Source organism: Microtus pennsylvanicus, chromosome 1, assembly GCF_037038515.1.
Source record: "Microtus pennsylvanicus isolate mMicPen1 chromosome 1, mMicPen1.hap1, whole genome shotgun sequence".
NCBI classification, from domain to species: Eukaryota; Metazoa; Chordata; class Mammalia; order Rodentia; family Cricetidae; genus Microtus; species Microtus pennsylvanicus.
Genome location: NC_134579.1, coordinates 118,288,728 through 118,300,132, shown reverse-complemented (window position 1 = coordinate 118,300,132; position 11,405 = coordinate 118,288,728). Strand labels below are relative to the sequence as shown.

The window sequence follows — 11,405 nt, the reverse complement described above, 5'->3', positions numbered from 1 at the left end:
AATGCTCAGCGTGTGTCCTCCCTGTCTCACAGGGTGTGGTGCCCACATTCAAGGTAGGTGTCCCCTCCCTTAGTTAAGTCTCTCCAGAAATCGCTTCACAAACACACCCAGAGGTGTATCTCTCAGGAGAGTCCAAATCCAGTCACAGAAAGATAGGAGAGAGGACAGAGAAAGGGGTAAGAAGGTCTATTAGGAGGGAGAGGAAATAACAGCTAAGGTTGTGGCACAGAAGCCTGGCCCTGGGTGAGACACTTTGGGAACTGACACCAAAGGGATCCAGCCAGCATGGAAGCAGGAAGTCCTTGTGTTTAGGAGTTATCATTGGTGTAAGGTAGAAAGACTACATACCAGTGGAACAGGATAGAGACCCAGGACCATTCTGGCTACTCTCTGCCGTTTGTAAAGCTGTCAGTCTCTGGGTAGATGCACCAGTCTACACACGTCCTTGAGCAGTGCCTACGTTGGCACACGATGTTGAGAACCCAGGGGCTTCCCACTCCCCTTACAACAGTCCAGGTTCTGTCTCTAACTGTCTCTAGGATGCCCCTCTCTCTGCACCTTTGAAAACCAGAGTCTTCCACAGATCCTTTGTTCAGCCTCCGATGTGGTTCAGGGACAGCAGTGCCCAACAGCAAGCCAGGAGCACACGGAGGGAGGATGTGAGGGCTCCAGGCCAGACAGCATCTATCTACAGTGGACAGTTTTGAAGGGAAGGACCAGTGTCAGTGTTTGTGTCTGTCCTGAGTTGTGCAAAGTAGCTGTGCCTGCTAAAGTTATCTGGGATGGAGGGAGGATGGGGGGGGGATAAACTGCACTGAGCACCAGGCAGGAAGCGTGCAAACAGCAAGCGGTTAGGTCACGTTTACTCAGTGACAGTAAATTTGTAAAAGGGGAGAGATTTGTACGATCCGCAGAGAAAGCCGGGTGTCTTGTGTGAACCAGTGAATCATGAGAAGTGTGGCCAGAGGTGCTGGCCTCTAATTATGGCAATAGATAATAACAGAACTGTCGATACTCAGCCTTGGGGTTACAATCGAATGAAATATAAAACGGACCATAAACAGGAAATGAAATTGCCGACCTAATCTTCCTTTCTTTTCTTTGCTTAGTAAATTGGTTGTTTTGTTCATTGGTGATGAAAATAATATGAGGTCCCCACTGTGTGCCAAACAGTGAGGGAGAAGGGGACGTAGAAGTCTATCTAGCATGTGTCTTCTCTGAGGTCCCTACTGTGTGCCAGACAGTGAGGGAGAAGGAGGTGTAGGGGTCTAATGTGTGTCTCCTCTGAGGTCCCTACTGTGTGCCAGACAGTGAGGGAGAAGAGGATGTAGGGGGTCTAACATGTGTCTCCTCTGAGGTTCCTACTATGCACCAGACAGTGAGGGAGAAGATGGTGTGAGGAGTCAAGCGTGTGTCTGCCTCCAAAGGATTCCTGTTTTTCATAGACATTCACAATTTTTGCATCTTATTTTTCCCACCCTCTCCTCATCAGGGTTTGCCTCCTGCATGATGAGTGGTCTTGCTGTGGACCCGATGACTAGCCATAAAGTGCTTAGGTAGCAAGGACCAATCTTTCTTCATTCTAAAGGTGCTTAAATATTCAACTGAGAATTCTGCATTGGATTCATTTGGTAGTTTTAAAAAATCCTTCCAAGCCGGGCGGTGGTGGCGCACACCTTTAATCCCAGTACTCGGGAGGCAGAGGCAGGCGGATCTCTGTGAGTTCAAGGCCAGCCTGGTCTACAAGAGCTAGTTCCAGGACAGGCTCCAAAACCACAGAGAAACCCTGTCTCGAAAAACCAAAAAATAAAAATAATAAATAAATAAAAACTAAAGTAAAATAAAAAATCCTTCCAATGTACCGTATCTATCTTTCACAAGCCAGATATGATAATACAGTCTTGCAGAATCACTAAGAAATCAGGCTTGGAGCCAATACAGGTGGTGATGTTTGTGATAAGGATGCTGGTGGAGGTGATGATGCAGGTGGTGATGTGTGTGATGAGGATGCTGGTGGAGGTGATGATGCAGGTGGTGATGTTTGTGATGAGGATGCTGGTGGAGTTGATGATGCAGGTGGTGATGTGTGTGATGAGGATGCGGGTGGAGGTGATGATGCAGGTGGTGATGTGTGTGATGAGGATGCTGGTGGAGGTGATGTGTGTGATGAGGATGCTGGTGGAGGTGATGATGCAGGTGGTGATGTGTGTGATGAGGATGCTGGTGGAGGTGATGATGCAGGTGGTGATGTGTGTGATGAGGATGCTGGTGGAGGTGATGATGCAGGTGGTGATGTGTGTGATGAGGATGCTGGTGGAGGTGATGATGCAGGTGGTGATGTGTGTGATGAGGATGCTGGTGGAGGTGATGATGCAGGTGGTGATGTGTGTGATGAGGATGCTGATACAGGTGATGATGCAGGTGGTGATGTATGTGATGAGGATGCTGGTGGAGGTGATGATGCAGGTGGTGATGTGTGTGATGAGGATGCTGGTGGAGGTGATGATGCAGGTGGTGATGTGTGTGATGAGGATGCTGGTGGAGGTGATGTCTGTGATGAGGATGCTGGTGGAGGTGATGTGTGTGGTGAGGATGCTGGTGGAGGTGATGTGTGTGGTGAGGATGCTGGTGGAGGTGATGTGTGTGGTCAGGACTCTGGTGGAGGTGATGATACATTGCTGACGTGTGAGGTGAGGACTCTGGTGGAGGTGATGATACATTGCTGACGTGTGAGGTGAGGACTCTGGTGGAGGTGATGATACAGGTGCTGATGTGTGTGGTGAGGATGCTGGTGGTGCTGATGTGTGCAGTGTGCAAGAAGAGCTGCTGACGGTGGTGGTGTAGAGATTCTAGTGGTCATGGTTTGTATCCCCAGCTGGCAAAGCAGAGTGATCAGTTCTGTTTCTATCACACAGCTAGTTGTTAATAATTATAATCAGAGCCTGGACATCCCAGCTGAACCTCCCCTGAGTGTATGCTGCCTCCTCACACACGCTTGGGTTTGGTGGCTGACCTTCAGGTAAAGTTTGTGGGCTCTGGGGACTGTTGTGCAGTAAATTTGTATTTTGAGTGGTCACAGAACAGGGACAGAGACTCAAATTTCAAATTCCCCCTTGATTTTAGGGGTTTTATTTTGTAAAGGGGTGTGTGTGTGAGTGTGTGTGTGTGTGTGTGAGTGTGTGTGTATGTGTGTGTATGAATGTGTGCCACAAGTGTATAGGTGCCTGTGGAAGCCAGAAGAGGGTTTTCAGATCCCCTGGAACTGAATGCCAGACATGGGTGCTGGGAATTGAACCTGGGTCCTCTGCAAGAGCAGCAGGCCACTCCTAACCACTGAGCTATCTCCCCAGCCTCTAACTTGCAGTTTTGATCTGACTTTGTTTAAAGAACTCCTATAGGAACTTTTCTGGTCTAAAGACTACAGAATACCTACAAACAACATCATAGGCGGCCTCTTTAACACTAAAACCTCACTTGTCAGGAGGTTTTTCCTTTATCATTTTGACAGTTTATGTGTGTATTGGGATCAAAGTCACCCCACTAGTCTTTCTTATCCCCAACTCATATTCATCCCTCCTTCCCTACTAATCACCTTGCTACTTCCTAACTTCCTTGTTGTGTGTGTGTCTGTGTCTGTGTAAGTATATGTATGTGTATATGTGCACATCTGTATATGTATGTGGTGTGTGTATGTATATATATGTATGTGTTTGTGCATGTATATATATTTGTATATGTATATGTGTGTATTGTGTATATGGATGTATATGTGTGTGCATGTGTCTTGTGCACAAACGAGTGTGGGTAGCCACAACTGCTGTTTGCGTGTTCACAATTGCAAAACCATGTCTTGTCCCTAAGGCAACAATTCACAGGACTCTTCTCTGTCTTCCAGTTATGGCCACCTTCCCATCCCTCTTCTGCAGTGTTCCCTGGGCCTTCGACACCTATGCTGCCCCAGTGAAAACCAAGAAACACTTACAGGGGCTGAATGCACAATCAGATATGATGCATGGCTAGCTATGAACTCCCCTTAAGTGGGACTCCCAGGTCTAACAGAGTCCGTGACCTGTGACCTCTGTCTGCTCAGTCTAAACCAATAGGTTTGAGTCGCTGATCATCTGGCCCCTGTGAAAAACCTCCCAGGCGCTGGCACGAGCCTCTCAGGCTCTTCCTTCCATCCTTCCACCCTTTATTCTTTTCTCCTCATTCCTCTCTTTCTTTATTTTCTTTAGTGACAACCAGCGATTGAGGTTAAATTAAAACCCAGAAAAGAAAACCACTTAAAATAATGAGATGGCGTCTGCATACAGCTCCTTCTTCAGTGGAGCAGGGTTAATTCCCCGGCCCTTTAGTTTAATAAATTTCATTACTACTTGAGAACCAAGCATTCAATCCCACCACCGCTCTACACAGCAGATTCACAGACCTTTGTGGATCGTTTCATAACGCAATTCGCCAAATCCCCAAGTCATTGTGGTCTGGTTAGACTGTTCCTGCCATCCCTCCTGGAAGGTAACCTCCTAAGCTTGCCACTCAGCACAAGTGTCACTGCCCAGAAGCCTTGCAGGGCTTGCAGTCAAACCATCGCCCTGGCGACAAACAAGTCAAGAGTCTTAACAGCGCCCGAGGCATCAACGATTGTGCCAGTCGGCGATGAATGATGGCGGTGAAGAAAAAAGCAGTAGCTGATGCTGTCAATCAAACCCATCCAGTCTCACAATTGCTTGTCATATATAATCTTCAGCAACACCCTAGGATGGGGTGTTGACCGAATATTTGACCAAAAAGCTTAGAGGAGGAAAGATATTTTAGTGTGTAAGTGTTGTGTCCATGTGCACTGTGGGGTGTTTCATGTATGTACACACACAGGATGAAGCCAGAGGTCAATGTTGGATGTCTTTCTGGGTCTCACTCTCTTTGCTTCCCCAGAGCTTGGGTTAAAGGTGAATGATGCCTCATTGACTTTTCACCCAGTTACCAGGGATCTGAACTCAGTTCCTCAGTCTTGCATGGCACACACTTTGCTGTTGGGTCAACCCCCAGCCAGGGAGATGAATTTTGTGTCATGTTCTCAGAGGGTTATGCCCATGGCTTCTTGACCTCGTGTACTGAGCAGATCACCTCAGAGGCAGCAGTGTGAGCCAGAGTCTGTCCTTCACTTCTAGGCTGACAGGAAGCAGAGACATAGGGCTTCTGGTATAACCACCAAAACCTCTCCCCCATACTTCCTCCTGCTAGGTCCCACCTCCCAAGGCCTCCAAACCCTCCCCAAACAGCACAGTAGTTGGAGACTAAGCCTTCACTCATGTGCCTGGGGCAGGGGCTGGGGAGGGGAAACTCACATTCAAACCATAAGAGATTGGTATCCATTAGTCCCAGCTTTACAGTGAGAAAGACAGACCTCAAAGGGGTGATATGACTCACCCAAGGTCACAAGCTTTGGTAACAAGGAAGCAACTAACTGGTCCAAAGCCAACACCACTTCCTTGTGCTGTTCGGTGCCATTCCTTGGAGTCAGGCTGTGGAGGTTTGAATTCAGACTGCCCTGGTTGCTCGCTCCATGCCTCACCTACTGGACCTCTTTGTGGTTTTTTTCCTCATAAGCAGAGGATGGAAAACTGTGACATCACAGAGCACGGGAGGGGACACTGAGGTGACTACTGTGCCTGGATCAGAGTCTCACTTGAGCCATCATGAGGCACCTCCTACAGCTGCTGCAGAAGATGCCTGTTTGTATCCAATGGCAACCACCTTCTTCGAGCTCAAGTCCTCCAGGTCTCACATGCCAACTGCTTGCCCATCGTTCAGTCATTCAGGAAGGAGATCCATCTTGGATGTGGTCTGAGTGGTGAAGTCCTGACTCCAGGAATCCCCCACCTGGCACCCCCCACCTGCATGCTTATGTTCGACGATCAGCAAACAACCCAGGGGTTTGGCTTAATCAGAAGAGGGTCGCGATAAGCACTCAGATTTGCTTTTAGCCAATTTGCTGTTCACACAATATGCCGCCAGGGCAACCCTTTGTGTGTGTAGTTGACCTGTGTCTGGGGGGGTCTTGTCCTAGCGAGAAGAGGGCAATGCCGCCCTGCGAAGCGTTAGCACATATGAGAGGGCTTTGATCTGCACGCTGACAAAGATGTTAACTCAGGAGGGGCTCATACACACCGTCCCTTTGTCTGAAAGGCAGTTCCAACTCTGTTATGATTACAGATGAGTGAGGTTCAATTACTGTAATAAATATATCCCAAATTTCATCTCAATTGCATTTGCATTTTAATGAATGATTCTCACCTTCTTGTCAATTTGGCAGCCAGACCAGATTTATTAAGTTATTGTATAAACAGGGCATTCTAATGGAGGGAATTTAAATGTAAAATATATACTCTGATGTCTCCAAACCAGGGCTGTGTTATTAATCCGCCCCATCGAGCTTGCCTGAGTAGTCAAGAAGCGGAGGATGGTGTTTTAGATCCTGCCCACTCTCCATCACACTTGCCCCGCTCTCCTCAAAAATCAATACGTCTGGGTGGATCGACAGAGCAAGGCGTAAGCCAGCCAGATGAAGCAGGCTCTCTAAGCTTCCAGCCTCCGCACGCTGGGAATACACTGATTTATCTGCTATTATTTGAAAACAGTAAAATTTGTTAAGTGAAAATTTCCCATGTAGGCAATAACCTTCTGCAAGAGCAGGACACCCTGAAATCCAATTGCCAGGAGTGTTTGTCCATCTTAATGTCATTCAGCCTTCCCCATCAAAGCACTCCTGGCTTTATAGCCTCATATTTCTTGTAGGTGGAGACGGGAAATATGAGTGAAAACTGGCTGGGTGCAGAACCATAGCACCATTAAAAGTTGGGTGCAGAACCATAGCTGGGTGCAGAACCATAGCACCATTAAAAGTTGGGTGCAGAACCATAGCTGGGTGCAGAACCAAAGCACCATTAAAAGTCGGATTGGTTTTTTTTTTTTTTTTTAGGTGCATTTGGGCTGTTAGTCCTCAACAAAGTGACCCAGCTAGTCTTCTTCCCTCCTTAACAGAAAGACTGGACACATATGTACACACACGGCACACACATCACACACACACACACACTTGTTCGTTCCCAACACACCCTGCCTCAGCTCTACAGCACTCTGGAACCTCCTATGAGAACCAGCTGCATGCCGGGTGCTCCCAGTCCTGGTTCCCTTCAATTCCAGAAGGTGTTTGTGTGGAGTGACCTAAGTCAGTCACAAAAAAAATTGCGTCATACCATGTCTATGCAGAATCTAAAGGGAAATCGGGGGTAACAGGATGGGGAGGGGGCTGTGAGGAACAAGGAGAAAGCGGAAATGCATAGCCACATAAAAGGGTGCACCTCTGCAGGCAGACGGTGAGTTTAGAGACTTGATACAGGATGCAGACTGCAATTAGTTTACAGGAGCACAGGCCTCCCGCAGCAGGAACAGAAGAAATACAGAGACATCCAGTGCTTCTGGGGCTGGAGTCTGATTCAGCTCACAGGAGGCTTAGAACTCACAGAGCGCCCTCCTAGGATGGAACCATCCAATCCAAGGACCCGGAAAGAGCTTCCAAGATGACCCGATGGCCAGCGTGTGTCAAAATCTTACTTTTCAAACCTGAGAAAGGAGAGCAGGTACCAATGAGTCAGACAGACTACTACCTTTTAGAGAGTTCTTTCATAAGAAGCAAAAGAGGATGGCTGGACGGAGGTTCCTAAAATTGCAGGGCGCTCACTGATCACCCAGGGGTGCATCTAAATTCAGGTGTCACTGTTGTATTGCTGCGACCTGACGAAGATCACACACGGGAAGAAAGGGTTATCGTGCTTCATCATCTCAGAAGGTTCCAGTCTGTTGTGGCAGGAGGGCTTGGTGGATTGACTTAGTCCTGGCAGTGTGTGGGAGTGTGTGGCAGAGGCTGATCCCATCACAGTGGACCAGGAAGCAGGGTGTGTTTAACCTTTAAGGACATTTTCCTGCCTCCTGGACCTCCTCACCTCACAAAGTTTCTAGAACCTTCCAAAATAGTGCCACCAGCTTGGGACCAGGCATTCAAAACATCATCCCAGGGGAAATTGTGGTAAGTCAAACCATTCTGAGGAGGCCTTCCATCCTAACTAGTTCCTGGGAGCTGCTGATGCTACCAGAACACTCTGTGGACCAGGAAAGCAAACAGCAGCATTCCCAGTAGGTGAAGCTGGTTAAAAAAGCTAGCAGCCATGGGCTGGGATGCAGCCTAGTTGGTATGACCTTATGTGACCTTAGTGGGTATGACCAGCACAGCATGAAACAGGACATGGTGGTCTGTGCTCTAGCCAGCGTTCAGGAGGTGGAGGAAGGAGGGTCAGAGGTTCCAGGCCATCCTCAGCTACACAGCAAGTTCAAAGCCAGCCTGGGAAACCTGAGACTCTGTGTCCTGAAAGCAAAGTAACCAACAGAAATAAATGCCCTTGTTATGTCCAACCTAGCTGTTTGATAAACACAACACCACAGGGTGGAGGGACTTTTATCCTACAGAGAAGAGCAGACATTTTACCTGATAGCCCCACCCTTCACTACTGGCCCCCTTTTACTATGGCCCAGGTTAACTGCTTTCTTCCTAACATGTCTTATCATGTCAAAAAAGCTTATTTTTCCCACATTTTAACACCTCTAACATGGAATCAACATATAATCATATTTAATCTAATAAGATTAAATATTAAATAAGAGATGTTTTCCTCTTTGTAAACAGAGACTGCTCTTTTGTTCCCAGCAGCCCAGACCCAAATAACCACACAGAAACTATATTAATTACAACAGTGTTTGGTGTATTAGCTCAGGCTTCTTATTAACTAACTCTTACATCTTAAATTAACCCACTTCTATAAATCTGTGTAATGCCATGAGGCTGTGGCCTACTGGTAAGGTTCCAGCGTGTCCTCCTCCTTCAGCAGCCAAATGGGATCTCCCTGACTCTGCCTACTCTCTCTATATCTCTTCCAGCCTGGCTATATTCTGCCCTGCCATAGGCCAAAGTACCTTTATTCATTAATCAATAAGAGCAACACATACACAGAAAGACTTCCCACATCACCTCTTTTTCTTTTTTTTTTCAATAAGACAATATTTCATTTTTACAGTGGATGTTTTAATCATCCGTTTCACCCTGGGGCTGTGTAATCAGCTGCCTTCCCAAAATTCAGTATCTTCAATACATATTTTTTGTAAGATGTAGGTTTCTGGGGTCAGGTGATCTCGGCTGGAGTTCTCGGGCTCCTTGTGCACATGCTCCCTTTGTTTCTAGGATCAGGTGACCTCACTGGGGTTCTCCGGCTCCTGTGCATATGCTCCCTTTGTTTCTAGGATCAGGTGACCTCACTGGGGTTCTCGGGCTCCTGTGCACATGCTCCCTTTGTTTCTAGGATCAGGTGACCTCACTGGGGTTCTCGGGCTCCTGTGCACATGCTCCCTTTGTTTCTAGGATCAGGTGACCTCATTGGGGTTCTTGGGCTCCTGTGCATATGCTCCCGCCTTTCTCATTCTTCTGGGTCTAGTGAGATAATTGTGGCTATCACTCTTCTCATAGGCCCGAGCGAGAAGATTCCCTCCACACACATGCACAGCATCGTGTTCACGTCTAATCAACCCAGGAGCCCCCACTGGGAAGGATACCCCACCTTGAATACACAGGACAGACAAGGAGAACATTTGCTGAGCTACGGCTTGGTCTTAGATGGGCAGAACGTGACCCCAGGAGAAGAAGGCTGACTGCACACCAGGTGTTGGTTGTTTTACTCTTAGCCTTTTGCTCTTTGGACTTTTTTGACCCTTTTGCGGGTCCACCGCCCAGCTCCCAAATAAATCACACACATGGAGTCTTATTGTTACTTATGAATGCCTGGCCTTAGCTTGACTTGTTCTTGGCCAGCATTTCTTGAATTATCCTATCTTTCGCCTCTGGGCTTATTAGCAGTTCTTCTGTATGTCTTAACTTCCGCTCTTACTCCCTAGCTGGCTGGGTGGTTGGCCCCTGACATCCTCCTCTCCTTCTCTTCTCTTGCTCCTCCCTCTCCTAGATTTCTCCTCCTATTTATCCTCTCTGCCTGCCTGCTGGCCCCGCCTGTCCTTTCTCCTGCCCCACTATTGGCCATTCAGCTCTTTGTTAGACCATCAGGTGTTGTAGACAGGCAAAGAATCACAGCTTCATGGAGTTAAACAAAAGCAGCATAAACAAACACACCACGTGTTAAAATATATTCTACAGCACAGACCCAAGGGTAAGCCAGCTTACCAAGCAGCAAGAGATACAAAAACCCAGCGCTTTCGACTGAATATGTGAGCCTGGAGCCTGGAGATGGAGATGATGTTTAGGAAACAACCCTACTGTTTTCTCTGTAGATTTGGCACTGGGGCAAGAGGGGGGAGAGGGAGGGGGAGAAGGAGAGAGAAGCAAAGAAATCAGACCATCCTTTTAGGGTCTTTAAAGCACTGACTACAGAAGAGGTCTGAAGCAGAGAATTTCAGACGCAAGAGACCAAGCAAATGTTTATTCTTCAAAGCCCTCAGAGGAAGGCGCAGTCCTGCACCCCCAGGAAGCAAGCTTGGTTCATGTGTGACCTGTGCCACATGACAGAGTTCTGGGAGCATAACTTTAGACTAAGTAGCAGAAGCCACAAAGTCACTGGGTAAGGATGTGAGTCTTGGATACTGTGTATCCAAAGTTGAGTTATCTTGACAGTGAGTGGGCAGCTGGGGTGGATGTTGCTCCAACCCTGCTCTCAGCCCGGTCTGCTTGGGATCTGGTTTCATTAAAGGCCTGGGTTTTCTAATGCCTTCTCTTGTACTTTTCACCTGCTATGACCCTCCCCCTCTGTTTTCTCGTCTGTCAATCACACTGGCCTCTCTGGACCATTAAGCAGGTTGACCATAATAAGCATCCCTCCCCGGGGCTGGAGAGATGGCGCACCTGTTCTTCCAGAGGTCCTGAGTTCAATTCCCAGCAACCACACGGTGGCTCCCAACCATCTCTAGTGGGATCTGACGCTCCATCTGGCATAAAGTCAGGCATGCCGATAGAGCACTCATGCATAAAACAAATAAATAAATCTTTAAAAAAAAAAGCATCCCTCCCCATGACTGGGTCCTATGTCATAGGTGTTAAACTAAACTCACTACATTCAAGGGCTCACTGAATCCCCCCAACAGCCTCTTGAGGCATGAGCTAATGAATGCCTGTCCTATTTGGAACTGAAACAGTTGAAGCTCACCTGCTCCGTAAGCCAGCTGAGGTGGCCAAGCCTGTAATCCTAGCACTTGGAAATTGGATGCAGCAGGATCCCAAGATGGAGGGGCCAGCCAGGATTCCACTGTGAGATGCTTTCAAATGAATACGTACACATGTGTCTCTCGTAGTCTTC

The 11,405-nt window shown here is 47.8% G+C and overlaps 1 protein-coding gene across 1 annotated transcript in view; it reads left to right on the top strand.

Annotated features, from left to right (window-relative positions):
• Positions 1–1,962: 1,962 nt before the first annotated feature.
• Ccdc60 (coiled-coil domain containing 60) overlaps positions 1,963–11,405 on the top strand; it is a 65,153-nt gene continuing 55,710 nt past the window's right edge. Inside the window, exon 1 of the mRNA XM_075976124.1 lies at positions 1,963–2,129. Within this exon, the coding sequence (XP_075832239.1) occupies positions 1,963–2,129 (167 nt within the window). The remainder of the gene's footprint in view (positions 2,130–11,405) is intronic.